At 35.5% G+C, this 16,345-nt stretch overlaps 1 protein-coding gene and 1 pseudogene across 1 annotated transcript; one reads left to right on the top strand and one right to left on the bottom strand.

Annotated features, from left to right (window-relative positions):
- Positions 1 to 6,088: 6,088 nt before the first annotated feature.
- Positions 6,089 to 6,678, top strand: LOC109341134 (histone H3.2). The gene has a single exon (XM_019578963.1). The coding sequence runs from the start codon at positions 6,140 to 6,142 to the stop codon at positions 6,548 to 6,550; it is 411 nt and encodes a 136-aa protein (XP_019434508.1). The 5' UTR covers positions 6,089 to 6,139; the 3' UTR covers positions 6,551 to 6,678.
- A 1,887-nt stretch (positions 6,679 to 8,565) lies between these two features.
- Positions 8,566 to 10,811, bottom strand: LOC109341141 (annotated as a pseudogene).
- Positions 10,812 to 16,345: the final 5,534 nt, after the last annotated feature.

Consider the following 16,345-nt stretch of genomic DNA (forward strand, 5'->3'; position numbering starts at 1 on the left):
CGCGATCGGAATTCGATTCCGAGTTACGGAACTCAAAAAGACACTTTTTGAGCCGTACCGGATGGATTCGGCCCCGACAGTGGTCCAGAACCGATTGTCTCAGAAAATTACCAAAATTTACCACAAAATCGGAAATAAAATTTCAAGAATAAAACTCAACTTGAGTTTCGTCTAATTCTTTACCGAAAATTCCCAGAAATTCATTTTCGAATATATAATTAATAAAAATATGAAAATATTAGTAAAATCTTATAATTCAAAATCGTAAAATTCGCGGTGTTACAATGCGGGCGAGGTTTGATCTCGATGTCAACCCTAAAAAAAGTAGGCATAGCCATGAGTCGGGGCAAATGCACGTGTAATATTTTTCCTGTACCCATACTTTATCTATTTGTAGGTACTATATGTGTAGCGATTACTTGTGGAAACTCAATGAGTTTTCAACTTTAAATATATATTTATATATTTTGCAATAATTAATAGATATAAATAATTGTTAAGGATAGAGCACAATGCGGAAGCACAAGATTGAATCAATTGAGAACAAAAGAGAAGCAAGTAAATGATAAAGTAAATAACACACAAGATTTAACGTGGAAAAACCCCTCAGTGTGAGAGGAAAAAAACCACGGGCGATCAAGAGCAAAATTCCACTATGTAAAAAAGAAGAGTACAAGAAATCCTCTTATAATGATGAGGACAAATGACAATATTTTTTCTCACAAATACTCTCTCAAATGGAACAAGAATTCTCACCAAGAATGCACTCACAATATATGTGTAAATGAAAGAGATGTTGTGTGTTGTGAAGATGATTTTGAAGCTCTCTATATGTGTCCTTTTATAGGCAAGCAAAGTCTTGGTATCTTGGATTCCAAGCATTGGATGCTTGGAAACAAAGCCATAAAAGTGACATAAAATGCCCTTAAAGAGAGCCATAAAATTGTCATAAAATTCTTTTAAGGCATAGTAATGAGAGGCATCTAACAATCTCCACCTTGGCTCGAATTTGATAAGTTGCTCATCGCCAAATAATGCCCCGAAGGGCACTCAAGTGCTGTAGAGACCAACCAAGTCCAAGCAAAGTTGGAACTTGGTATTCGGAAGTGGCTTGGTAAGTATATCTGCTGGATTCTCTGATGTGTGAATCTTTTCCACCATAATTTCACCAATAGCAACAATATCTCGGATAAAGTGACGTTTTATATCAATGTGTTTGGTCTTGTCATGATAACGATTATTCCTGGTCAAATGAATAGCACTTTGACTATCACAAAACACTGTAAGAACACCCTGTATTAGACCAAGTTCATTTACCAAACCTCGGAGCCAAATAGCCTCCTTCACACCCTCCGTTGCTGAAATATATTCTGCTTCAGTCGTAGACAATGCAGCAATGGACTGAAGAGTAGCTTTCCAGCTAATAGCACTATTACAGAGAGTAAAGATGTAACCAGAAAGAGACCTCCTTCTGTCAATATCACCACCATAATCCGAATCAACATAACCTACAACGTCATCAGTTGTAGCCTTGTTTCTGTCAAATACCAAGCCAATACCAGAAGTACCTTTTAGATACCGAAAAATCCATTTTACAGCACTCCAATGATCCTTTCCAGGATTATGCATATATCGACTTACCATGCTAACAGCATATGCTAAATCAGGTCTAGTGCACACCATAGCATACATAAGACTACCAACTGCACTAGCATAAGGAATATGTGACATACGCTCCATCTCTTCCTCTGTATGTGGGCAAAGATCTAAAGATAACTTGAAATGTGCAGCAAGTGGAGTAGAAACAGGTTTACAATTATTCATATTAAACCTTTCAAGCACTCTTTCAATATATTTCTCTTGGGATAAAAACAATTTACCAGCTTGACGATCCCTGTGAATCTCCATACCAAGAATTTTCTTGGCTGCACCTAATTCTTTCATCTCAAACTCATTATTGAGTTGAATTTTCAATTTCCGGATCAAAGACTTGTCACGTGAAGCAATTAGCATATCATCAACATACAGTAACAAGTATATGAATGATTCATTTGGAAATTTCTGGAAATAAATACAGTCATCAAATTGACTCCTGCAATAACCTTGCCCAATCATAAAAGAATCAAACCTCATGTACCATTGTCTGGGAGCTTGCTTAAGGCCATATAATGATTTCTTCAATCGACAGACAAGATGCTCCTTATCAGGAACAATAAATCCTTCAGGTTGTTCCATGTAAATTTCTTCTTCCAGCTCTCCATGTAGAAAAGCTGTCTTTACATCAAGTTGCTCCAACTCCAAATCAAATAAAGCAACAAAAGCAAGCAAAACACGTATAGAAGTATGACGAACAACAGGTGAGAATATCTCATTAAAGTCAATACCTTCCTTTTGATTAAAACCTTTAACAACTAGTCGTGCTTTGCATCTTGGATCTTCAACCCCGGGAATACCGTCTTTCTTCTTATAGATCCATTTACATCGTAATGGTCGTTTGCCTTCGGGAAGCTCTGTCAAAGCCCAAGTACCATTCTTATGAAGACTTTCAATCTCTTCATTCATAGCCACTAGCCACTGTGACGAATCAACACAAGAAACAGCTTCTGTATAGCTGGCAGGTTCAACATCATCATTTACCTCTTGTGCAACTGACAATGCATAAGCAATTAAATTATCACCATCAGTGTATCTAGCTGGCCTTTTAATTAGTCTTCTGGTTCTGTCTCGAGCAATACAATAATCATCTTCTTGCTGATGAATAGGAGAAGTTGTACTGTCATCACAATCAACATAATGATCATCAATGCTAGATTGATTTGTAGAGGAAGATGGAACATCAACATTAGGAACTGTAGGTTTCACTATCAACTCCACCTTCTCGCTAGTACCCTGTAGATTACCTGTACTAGTAGAAGAAGACACAATAGATTGTTTTCCAGAAGATAAAAATGCATCCTCATTAAAAGTCACATCTCTGCTAAGAATTAATTTCCGTGACTTTGCATCAGAATACCATAAGCGATATCCTTTAGACTCAGATGCATAACCAAGAAATATGCACTCAACAGCTCTTGGAGCTAATTTACCATCATTAACATGTGCATAAGCAGGACATCCAAAGATTCTTAAGTTAGAATAATCAACAGGATTACCTGACCAAATTTCTTCTGGGATTTTGAAATCAAGTGCTGAATGTGGAGAACGATTAACCAGGTAACAAGCAGTAGATGCTGCTTCAGCCCAAAATTCACGCCGATGCCATAACCCAGCATTTGAGAGCATACAACGAACTCTCTCAAGTAGAGTCCTGTTCATCCGTTCTGCAACACCATTTTGTTGAGGATTTCTTGGAATAGTTTTGTGTCTAGCAATACCATTTTTTGTGCAGAACTCATTAAAATCACCATTGCAGAACTCTAATCCATTGTCTGTTCTAAGCTTCTTCACTTTCTTCCCTGTCTGGGTTTCAACAAGAGTTTTCCACTTCTTGAAAGTGGAGAAAGTCTCATTTTTATGCTGCAGAAAATAAACCCAAACTTTGCGAGAAAAATCATCAATGATGGTCATCATATAGCGACATCCTCCATGAGAAGGAAATTTAGAAGGCCCCCAAAGGTCAGAATGAATATAATCAAGAATACCTTTGGTACGGTGAGTTGCAGTGGAGAAACTAACCTTTTTCTGTTTCCCAAAAACACAATGTTTACAAAAATCCAATTTACCAATGCCATGTTTACCAAGATGACCTTGTTTGCTTAGAAGGTGCATACCTTTTTCACTCATATGGCCCAGGCGCATGTGCCATAATTTGGTAATGTCATTATCATGCATTGAAGAAGATACAGCTGTTGAACCTGTCACAACAGAACCTTGCAAGACATATAAACTACCAATCCGGTTAGCTTTCAATAATACCATAGCACCTTTCAATACCTTTAGAACTCCACCTTCAGCTGAATACCTACACCCGAGAGACTCTAGGGTGCCAAGAGAAATTAAGTTCCGCTTCAAATCTGGAATATAGCGGACATTAGCCAAGGTTCTGACAACACCGTCATGAGCCTTGATCTGAATAGTACCTATTCCTGCAACTTTGCATTGGGTATCATTGCCCATCAAAACAACACCACTGTCAACATGTTCAAAAGTGGTGAATAAGTCCTTATAAGGACACATATGAAAAGTACATCCAGAATCAAGAATCCATTCTGTTTTACTCCTATTATTATAAGAGACAACAGATAAAAGAATATCACCGTCAGAATTGGCTTCAATATTAGCAGCTTCAGAGGATTGTTGAAATTTTCCCTTATCTTGTTTTTCTTGTTTTTTCTTTAAGATAAAACAATCAGGAATGTCATGCCCTGGTTTCTTGCAATAGCGACAAGTTTTTTTGGATTTGCGACCTCTGGATTTGGATCTGAACTTTTTATAAATGGTACTCCCTTTTTCTTGAGTTCTACCTAGAACACTTAAGCCCTCACCCTTGTCCACAGAATTAACTTCAAGATCAAATTTTTCTTTGGACAGTAAATTAGATTTAACATCTTCAAAGGATAAGGTATCATTATTTCCATACAACATGATTTCTTTGAAGTGCTTATAGGTAGAAGGTAAAGAGACAACCAACAAAACAGCTTTGTCTTCATCTTCAATATTAATATCATGGAAACTGGTTTCTTTGACTTCCCATCTAAAGCTTTCTTTAATCCGCTCTGGATAAGAACGGCCCTCATTTGGACTCGCCAAATAGAAAAGCTAATTTTGCCATCAAACTTCTCAATGTCAAATTTTGCAGACATTTTGAAATTCTCAATTTAGTAAGAGCTCTGATTCCACTTGTTAAGGATATAGCACAATGCGGAAGCACAGGATTGAATCAATTGAGAACAAAAGAGAAGCAAGTAAAGGATAAAGAAAATAACACACAAGATTTAACGTGGAAAAACCCCTCAGTGTGAGAGGAAAAAAACCACGGGCGATCAAGAGCAAAATTCCACTATGTAAAAAAGAAGAGTACAAGAAATCCTCTTATAATGATGAGGACAAATGACAATATTTTTCCTCACAAATACTCTCTCAAATGGAACAAGAATTCTCACCAAGAATGCACTCACAATATATGTGTAAATGAAAGAGATGTTGTGTGTTGTGAAGATGATTTTTGAAGCTTTCTATATGTGTCCTTTTATAGGCAAGCAAAGTCTTGGTATCTTGGATATGAAGCATTGGATGCTTGGAAACAAAACCATAAAAGTGACATAAAATGCCATTAAAGAGAGCCATAAAATAGTCATAAAATTCTTTTAAGGCATAGAAATGAGAGACATCTAACAATAATTATTAAATAAAAAATAACATGTATATGATAAACTTCATCATCATACTTTAATTATTACAATTCATTATAAAAAAATAGATAATATATAATCTTAAAATAGTATAAAATTATAATTATGCGGATATCAAGGTGAGTATGATACACATACTTACTAAGCTATTATTGCATATACCATTTATAAATATTTTTTTGCCTGTACTCAAATGTCAAATATTTTTGTCATCCTCAGCAACAAATAACAATAGAGCATTAGACAGTAGGATCAATAATAAATCTTTCAACATAATAAAACATAAAAATAACGGAAGAAAATTATAAAAATTAAATATTTATACCACATCGATAAAACTGAAAATTTAAATTACACGTGAATTTTACATTAAATATGTGGATTATAATTTTCTAAAATTGTAATTATAATTGATTAAAAAATATATGTCATTACAAACATTATTTCCTCACAATGAATGAGGTTTATTTTTTCCCTAACAATTAGGATGCTGAAAATTTAAGAGATACCAAGAAGAAAAGCAAAGCGCCGAAGTTTGGCGAATGCTAAAAAGTTGAAAAACAAAAACGAAACTAATCCGCGCGCCAAATGCACTAACCAATCACAATCGTTAGATGCAGCACACACGGATCACCACAAACGAAATTTTTTAAAACCCAAACATGTCCCCATTCTCCTTTATAAATACCGGATTCTGTCGCCAATTCTAACCATTCAAAGTTTCAAACCCTCTCACCAACAAATATCAATTCTCTCTCTAATTTCCCAATTTCCCTCTCTTCCCAACAATGGCTCGTACCAAGCAAACTGCTCGTAAATCCACCGGTGGCAAAGCGCCGAGGAAGCAATTGGCCACAAAAGCTGCTCGTAAATCAGCTCCGGCAACTGGAGGAGTGAAGAAACCACACAGGTTCAGGCCAGGAACAGTAGCTCTTAGAGAAATCAGAAAGTACCAGAAGAGCACTGAGCTTTTGATCCGTAAGCTTCCATTTCAGCGTCTCGTTCGTGAGATCGCCCAAGATTTCAAAACTGATCTCAGATTCCAGAGCAGTGCAGTTTCAGCGCTTCAGGAAGCAGCAGAGGCTTATCTTGTTGGTTTGTTTGAGGATACTAACCTTTGTGCTATTCATGCTAAGAGGGTTACTATTATGCCTAAGGATATTCAGCTTGCAAGGAGAATTAGGGGCGAGAGGGCTTAGAGATTTTTGGTGTGGCTCGTTCAGTTGAATGTTATATGTTAAGATTTGGTTTGTGAAACCCTAACTTGTTGATTCATTGTTGGAACAGAGTTTTACTATGATGTTTAATGAAATGTGGTTAATTCTATAGTTGGCTCTATTTTATTATTCAGATATGATTTCAAATTAATTGGTGTTGGTTGTGGAATTAGTTTTTAATTTATCCACTTTTCCATTTATTTATTCAAGGTGTTGATTTAATAGTAAGATTTTGCTAGGATGATGAAAGTGTACGAGAATTACATTTGTGTGGATGGATAGTTGTGTATATTGAAAGGATTAGTTTCTTAGTTAAATATAATAATACCCTTGCTACTTCAAAAAAACCAATGGTTTGCGAAAGGAATCTAGATCCTCCTATGGGCTCTGGTTCTGGTACACATCATTTAAGGGGTGGTATAATTTTTTATATTCAGGAGTTATGAGGGATAATGAAGGAGATAAATCAAATCCTTAGGAAGGAAAGGGAAAAAAGAAGGAAATTCTCTCTTTGTTTTGTTTGAGAGTATAAAATTTAGATGAAAAAAAGTAAACTAATAATAATGTAAGAATAATTTTTCCCCTTTAAAAATGTAATGAATAATGAGAAATTGACAATAATATATAATTATATAATATTACTAAAAATATTTAGCTATTTTAATATTTTATCTGTAAAACCTAAGATCGGAGGATCTTTAAAATTTGACATACGGATGGTATCGGAGGGTTTGAGAAATCCTCCAAAATCTTGCTCTCTCCATCAATCCATCATTCATCTTCCAAACAAGGGGAATGCTTTCCAAAGCTATCCCTTCTCTTCCCTTCCAAAATCTTGTTCTCAAACAAAGCCTTAAGGGTATCCTCTATTAATAAGTGTCATTTCAAGAAATTGAATCTTTAACATTTTGGTTATCTTAGAATTTACTAGATCAATGCCTTGTTGGTGGGTGATTTAAGGTATCCTCTATTAACAAGTGTCGTTTTAAGAAATTGAATCTTTAACATTTTAGTTATATTAGGATTTAGTAGATCAATGTCTTCTTGGTGAGTAATGTAGTTTGGATGATTTTAATTAAAATAATTTTTAAATTATCAATTTTTTTTGCTCATATTCCATATTTGATAGAATCTGAATTTATAAAAGTGATATTTACATAATATTCTTTTGCCCATTTCTCCTTATTATATTTAAATAAATTGTCACACTTGTGTAAAATTACTAAAATATTATTGTTTCCTTAAAAAATTATTTTAAATGATGAAATGACCGTGATGCCCTTATTTCTCATAAAAATATACCAAAATACTCCCATTTTAACTAAACCGCAAATATTTCCAATCAACCAAAAGCAATTTGGTTCGTTTGTGCTTCTTTTTTGTACAAGACTTGGTAAGTTGTTCTTCAAGCTATGAGCGTTTTAAGTGCACAGTTAGATTTTCTTTCTCCATCTTTTGATTTCATTTCTCACTTTTATTGGCAGTGAGCTTATGATTTCCCCATCACTTTGAAAACACTTGTTTGTACTCATTATATTTTGTAGTGGATATTTTCCTAAGCTTAGTTCTGTGATTTTTTGTTTTCCCACATTATAGCAAGTTTTTTCACATTAAAAGTTGGTGTTGTATTTAGTTGATGTGGATTATGCTCTTCATAGGCTCTTTTAAGCAAGAAAGGTTCATTTGTACATTAATTTGTTAGTTTCCACAGAAATGGTGTATCTGAATGGTTCTAGTTATGCTCAACTCTCTGTCAACGTCTTCTCCACCCTCTGTGGTTGCTGCCGCCCACCATCAGCGACCACCACCAATACCTACGACCCTCTTTTGGACCCACATCCGACCCAAATCCTTTCGCCACTCCTCTCAGCAGAAACATCCTCCACTCCCATCATTTTCAATTGAAATAACAACATAAACAATAAGAATATCCATATAAAAATTTCTTAGGTGTTCTCATAAGACTATCAGCATAAGAAAACAACAAAGTTTGGGGTTTTAACCACTTCATATATTAAATGCATTTAAACCCACTTGCAATATTTTATATAGGCAATAGAGTTCCACTCCAATATTTTGAATTGCTGTTGTGGTTGTGATTGTGGTTATGTGGCATTTTTTGTAATTGTTGATTGTTGACAATGACAATTGGGGGAAAATGAGACCATAATTGCTGCAAGGATGTGGTTGCAACCACAATATTGCAACCACAATTGCAGGCTGTAATTTAAAACCTCTCCCAAACATTATTTCTTTTCTCCACCAGCACACCTATCTGACTCCATGGATTTTAACTATAGTTATGGTGCATACAAAGACATAAAAAGTGATAGAAAAGAATCCATTAGTTCACAACTTTACATACCTGAGCACTAATTTCAACACGGCCAATTTGAAGGTTACGAACAGGATGGTTTCCTCCATGGTGACCAAATTTCATCTTGAAGGTCTTACCTCCTAAAGCCTGGCCTAGCAATTGGTGGCCCATGCAAATTCCGAAAACAGGCACCTTTCCAAGAATATTCTTTACTGTTTTGACAGCATAAGGAACAACAGATGGATCTCCTGGGCCATTGCTAAAAAGCACACCATCTGGCTTTATTTTCAAAGTTTTCGATGCTGGCCAAGTAGACGGGTACAACGGTGATTTTACACCCATAAGATGCTAGACGCCTAAGTATATTATGTTTGATCCCAAAATCATAAGCCACTACCTGCAAATCAGTTAATGGCATGAAGCAAAAATTTAAAAGTACCCTATAGCCAACTGATAGGGAACAAATAGCAAATCTACTGAGAATACTATCAAATTAATTATTCCTAAGAAAGCTATAAACTAAGAGGATAATAAAAGAGTAAATTCTTCATTTTTTATTGAATAAATTGTATTTATATTTCTAGAATGTTCTTCTAGTATTAGATGATGACACTTGTATGGTCATCATCATCTTAGGATTTATTTACCTCTTTAAATAGTATCTTGTTCTTACTTGAATGAATCAATGAAAAATGAAGAATTTACTCTTTTATTATCCTCTTAGTTTATAGCTTTCTTAGGAATAGTTTTAGATTTGCTATTTGTTCCCTATCACCAACACACAGGAAGAGACATTACCGAAAGCATATGTGTGAACTTACATGGAAACCCTCTCCAGGTCTTTTATTGGAATTAAATTTCCATTCTTGCCGTGTTTTATTAATCCATTCATGTGGAGACTTGCATGATACTCCACTTATTAGATCGATACCTGCAAATATCAAACAGAAGCAATGTAATTCCACTTCAAATTTTTTTACATAACCTCACAGATTCATATCCATACCAACAATGTCCCATGATTGAGACATCTGGAGAAGTTCCTCATTTGATTTGGAATTGTCAGTGCTCAAGACACCAATAAGGCTGCCATCTTGCCGTAACCTGCGTGTGATTGCTCGGGTATCAACATCATCTGTCGCATCACAAATTATCATCAAAATCAATAACTGAAGCTATGCAAAGGGTAACGTTCTTCTGAAAACAACTTTCACAGTCTTATATAAATCACTTACAAATCCCCATGACATTCCTTTCTGCCAAGTAATCACCTACAGCTTCCACACATCTCCAGTTTGAGGTACTGAACAAATAAATACATCGCAAAGAGTGAGGGAGAGTAAGTAGAAAAGCTCAATCAATGAAAAACATTTCCGGATCGCGACAATACCTGATACTCAAACTTCTAATTACTAGACCAGCAAGAAAGCACTGCCTCGATTCCTCGTCATCTGTCAGGCAGTGCATCAAAAGCTATCTTTTTAAATGGCTTTCCAACACAAGAACTAAGACCGATGAAGATTAAAAAAATTATCAATACTTGCCGAAATTTATGCCAGTGTTCCCAATATGTGGATTTGTCATCAACACAAACTGGCCAGCATAACTAGGATCTGTCAAAATTTCAACACCTGCAGTGCAAACACATAACAAAGTAAATTCCCCACTTATTTAAATTCAATTTCAGACCATAAACAATGAAAATATCCGAAGATTTTATAATTTGTCTCACCCAGTCAATGAGGTATTAAAGACAACTTCACCAACTTGGGTTCCTGAAGCACCAAAGGACTTTGCTTTCCATATTGAACCATCTTCCAACACAAGTCTAGCATCTGAATTTTTCCATGGCCTTTCTCCTTTAACTATGTTTCAAGCAAGAAAACTTCATCAATTTGTTTAATCTCAAGGAGAACCAATAATTGTAATTTCCATGTGGTTATATAGAAAAAAAATCATTTTGATTATTTTTCTTATGTTGCATTAAAAATATTATATTGATAACCAATGTGTTTTGCTCCACAAGGAGAGAAGGGAGTAGTTTGTACAGGTGTCAGATTTAAACTCGAGTGCTTACACTTTAGATCTCATAACTCTTTATATAGAAAGAACTGTTGCATTAAGAAACTAAAGTTTCCAATAACTATTTGTTACAAGAAGCAAAACCAAAAGGGTTCAAAACTGATTAAATTATTAAACTTATGGTATGCCATCAATGTGAACTTCTTGTATATGAAAAATGACTTAGTGTTCTTGCCCTCTTATTTCTTACATAGAGTAATGAAGAACAATGCTATAAATAGAAATGAGACTAACCAACTAACTCGACTCACCTAACTGAAATGGCAAAACAATAAAAAACAGAAAGTAACTAACTAATGGCCCAAATACAAACAGAAAGCCCAAAAAGAGAAAACAATAAGACTCTAAGTTAATTTTTTCCCAAGTCCTTCTTCTTCATCTCCTTCTATGTTGCAATTGAAATCTTGAGTAGTATTGAGAATATCATGACCATTGCTTTCTAGTAGTCCCCCACAAGCTGGCATATGGATGTCAAAGATGCCAAGCTTGGAACGAATGTTTCTGAACAATTGGGGAGATAAGGATTTGGTGAAGATGTCAGCAATTTGAGAAGTGGTGTGAATTGAAAGCACATGTATGAGACCCGATTGAATCCTTTCATGAACAGAGTGACAATCTATCTCTATATGCTTTGTTCTCTCATGGAATATGGGATTTGCAGCTATATACAAGGCAAATTGATTGTCACAATACAACATGACAGGTTCAGAATGATGCACTGCAAGATCTTGAAGAAGATGCACCAACCACTGTGCTTCACAAGCAGCAAGAGCTGTGGCTCTATACTCGACTTCAACTGAAGATCTTGAAACTGTTTTCTGCTTTTTGCTTTTCCAAGATATGAGAAAATTTCCAATATAGAAACAATAGCCAAATACTGATCTTCTAGTATCTATACATGCTGCCCAATATGAATCAGTGTAGCCCTTTAATTTGAAATCACAAGTGGATGAGAAGAAGAATCCTATATCGATGGTGCCTTTGATGTATCTCACTATCCTTAATGCAGCTTCCAAGTGTCTATTAGTTGGACTGGAAAGAAACTGGCTCAGATGACTCACTGCAAAACTTAAATCAGGTCTAGTGTGAGTTAAGTAAACAAGTTTTCCAATTAACCTTCTAAAGATATTAGGATTAGGTAAGAGATCACCATATTTAGAGTGAATGAGTTTAGCATAGTACTCCATAGGAGTGGAAGTTGGCTTTGCAGCAAGCATTCCTGTTTCTTACAGAAGATCAAGAGCATACTTCCTTTGATAGAGAAGAATACCTTGAGTTGATCTGGCAATTTCCATCCCTAAGAAAAACTTTAACTTACCAAGATCCTTGATGCTAAATTCAGAGTCTAATAGTTGTTTCATATGGTTTATCTCATTCATGTCATTTCCAGTTAATATGAGATCATCCACATACACAAGTATAATATTAAAACTAGATTCAAAGCATTTAACAAACAATGAATAATCAGCAATGGATTTAGAGAAACCAGATTGAATGAGGACAGCAGTGAGCTTATTATGTCACTGTCTACTGGCTTGTTTCAAGCCATAAATTGATTTTTGTAACTTGCAAACCATCCATGGATTTTCAGTTTGAACACTAGGAGGAACTTTCATGTATACATGCTCTTTTAAATCGCCATGAAGGAAGGCAGTGTTTATATCCAATTGGTGGAGATGCCATTTATAAACAGAGGCCAAAGAGAGAATGACTTTAATCGTGGTCATCTTCTCAGTTTGGGTGAAACCCTTGTCCACAAGTCTAGCTTTATGCCTTTCAATTGAGTCATTTGACCTGTATTTAATTTTAAACACCCACTTACACCCTATGGCTCTTTTATTGTTGGGAAGAGAAGTTATAATCTAGGTGTTATTGTCATTAAGAGCAGTGAGTTCTTTCTTGATTGTATTTCTCCAACATTCAAATTTTATTGCATCTTGGTAGTTGGTAGGTTCAGTGTTGGAAGAAATGCTCAAAGAGAAGTGCTTATGGTCTTTGGATAGTCTATCATAAGTGAGATTATTACTTAAAGGGTACCTAGTGACTGAGGATTTAGCATTACTAGGATTGTCAACATTACAGGAAGCAAACATAGAGTAGTGATAGTCTTGAAGGTATTGAGGTCTCTGCCTAGGCCTAAGAGATTGTCTAGTGATGGGAGATGTAGGTCTACTTTGATCATTTAGTTGGTCTGCAAAAGAGGTTTGATCATGAGTGTTATTATCAGAATCATAATTTTCATTTTGGTCCTGGTTAGAGTCACCTCTAGGACCATTCTAAGATTGTAGGGAGGAATTTTCACTAAGATTAGAAACAATATGTCTATGAAAATCATCATTGGGAGCTGAGGCATATATCTTGTCAATGATAGGTCCTGGCTTAGGGTTCTCATTAGGGATGGTAGGTTCAGGAATGTCCCTAGTTTTAGCAGCATCTTTATAGGGAAAGATGTGCTCATAGAATATAGTATTTCTTGATAAGAAAATCTCATGAGAGTCAATGTCCATTATAATATAGCCTTTAACTCCTCTTTTTAGGCCAAGAAATATACATTTTCTTGATATGTGATCAAACTTTCTTCTGTGTGAAGTAAGAGTAGATGCATAGCTCAAATATCCAAAGACTCTTAAGTTGGATATATCAGGTATCTTGTTATATAAGACAGCATAAGGACTCCTATTGGACAAGTATTTAGTAGGCTGCCTATTTATCAGCAAAATTGCATGACCCACAACATAATTCCAAAGGCAATGAGGCAACTCAGACTGAAATATGAGAGATCTAGCCACACCAAGAATGTATTGGTGCTTTCTCTCCACTATGCCATTCTGTTGAGGGTTTTCTACACAGCTAGTTTGGTGTTCAATACCTGTATTGGCATAAAATTCCCTCATATAAAACTCCTTACCATTGTCACTTCTAATACTCTTGATTCTAAGCCCAAATTGAGTATTGATCAGAGAAGTAAAATTCTTCATCAAGTAGGGAACTTCAGACTTAGCCTTCATAAAATAAAGCCAAGTATATCTAGATTCTTATGTCCTAAAGTACTAGGCATAGATAAAGGTCCACATATGTCCATATGCAAGAGATCAAAAATATGAGTAGACCTAGAAATGCTGTTACCATAAGGTAACCTTTTTTGCTTAGCTAAATGACAAGTATGACAAGGCAAACACGTTTTATTGCATTTGATTTCAGGGTAGTATTTTTGCATTACAACTAACTTCTCATGTGAAGGATGTCCTAATCTATTGTACCATACATTAGAATCATATTCTGTAAAAGAACTAACTGTATATTGAGCAGTTTCATTATCTAGATTTGTTGTTATGGCTTTAGCATGATTCTTTATAGCATAGAGTCCTGCCCTTAAGTCAGCTACACCAATCATTTTCAAAGAGGACATGTCCTGAATTTAGCAAGAGTCATCAAAGAAAGTTAGTTTGCAAGGCATAGTACTAGTTAGTTTGGAAACATGCACTAAAATGTAATGAAATGAAGGAATGAATAACACATCTGTTAACATTAAGAGTTTTGAAAACATGATGCTACCTGATATGGAAGTTAATAATTGATTGCCATTGGGCAGAGTTACCATAATAGGCTTTATATGCTTAAAGGTTTGATAAAGGGATAAAGTGTGGCACACATGGTCAGTGGCCCCAGTATCCAAGATCCATTCTAGGGGCTTACTTGTATAGGCAGATGAATGCAGGTTACCTTTACCCTTTAGCTAATCAATATGAGTGCTGAAGTTGTTCACAAAATGGTTGGATTGTGAGGTTGAGGTCTGCACATCCTGTTCCTTCATGTTGTTTTCTATCTCATCTTTGTGTGTGACTTCCTCCATAGTTGTGACGTTGTTGATGTTGTTATTCTTGAAGTATCCAGGTGGGAATCCATGCTTTTTATAGCATTGGTCTATGGTGTGTCCTGTTTTATTGCAATAGGTACACACTTTAGTGCCTCTTCCACCTGATGATCTTCTTGAATTGTTTCCAAATCTTGCTTGAGTATAAGATCCTCTTCCTCCTAAATTTTGATAGGATCTTCCTCTACCTCTTCCTCTGTTCCCTCCAATGTTGGAACCAGATTCAATGTTGTTGTGATTATACTCACTCTCAACAGCACTCATTAATACTCTTACCTCATTATGGTGAGAATGAAGATGCCTTTCTTGTTGAGTCAGTAGGGCCAAAGCTTTGTTAATAGTTGGTAAGGGATCCATGAGCATGACCTGTGATCTTACATTCTCATATTGATCATTCAGGCCCTTAAGAAAACATATCACATAGTCATTCTCCTTATAGGTTCTGACAATGGGGGCCAATGTGCAGTTACAAGAACATGGTGGTGTGGATCTGAAATTGTCCAATTCTTGCCATAGTCCCTTGATATGTGAGTAATACGCCCCAATTCATAAATTTCCTTGCTTGTAAGAGTGAATCTCTCCAAGCAATTCAGAAATTCTGAAAATATCTCCTTGGTAGTACCTCTCTCTCAAGTCTTGCCATATTTCTACGGCTGTATCCATCCAAAGAACACTTTGCGATATTGTTAGATCAACTCACTGTATTAACCAAGATACCACCAATGTGTTGTATCTGTCCCAATTGGAAAAGCTTGGATCATCTATTTGCGGTTTTGGCAGTGAACCATCAATGAAATGCAATTTGTTCTTGGTCTTTGATCGAGGCTGTACCCGATACAAATAATATAACAATTAAAACTGCAGTACTAGGAAGTGACTCTTAGGTCGTTTCCCAAGGATTATCTTTTAAGCAAAGTTTCAAACACCTTATACTCACACACACACAAGGGGTTTTTTGTTGTTGGATAGTATGAACATAAATCAAATTCAGAAACAGTAGTTAAACAATGTAATAAAACAGCTAAATCCCTTTGGTTCGTTTGTTCACAACTCAATCCTCGGTTTCAAAAGATTATTTTCAGATTCCAACCATTAACTTCCGAATTTGTTAAGAATCAATTAACTAAGCGATAACCAATTCAAAGTTCCAGAACCTAAACCTCAAACTAGGAGAAATCAATATAAGCATGAAACGATTAACAAATTCACACGAACTAAGCATTCATGCACTAGAGAGAGTAAATCAACTAAGTGAAGATAAACTCAACCAACCAGTTTCTAAGCAATGGCATTAAGCAAACCATATTCAGAAAAGATAGAAGAAATCAACAATAAAGAAACCGAAAATGCATTAATAACAAAACCTCAAGAGTTGTGATACATTACCAAAGGAACTTAGTCCAGAAATTTAGCCTTCCATGGCAATGGAAGAGCAAACCGAAAATGAGAAAATGAAGAGCAAACCCTAACAGAGCACAAAGAGGGAAAACGGAAAATGTGTTTT

This window comes from Lupinus angustifolius, unplaced genomic scaffold, assembly GCF_001865875.1.
Source record: "Lupinus angustifolius cultivar Tanjil unplaced genomic scaffold, LupAngTanjil_v1.0 Scaffold_378, whole genome shotgun sequence".
Lineage (NCBI taxonomy): Eukaryota > Viridiplantae > Streptophyta > Magnoliopsida > Fabales > Fabaceae > Lupinus > Lupinus angustifolius.

Bases quoted from the DNA above. Each gene is read 5' to 3' on its own strand.
- LOC109341134 (XM_019578963.1), top strand. From the start codon at position 6,140: ATGGCTCGTACCAAGCAAACTGCTCGTAAATCCACCGGTGGCAAAGCG.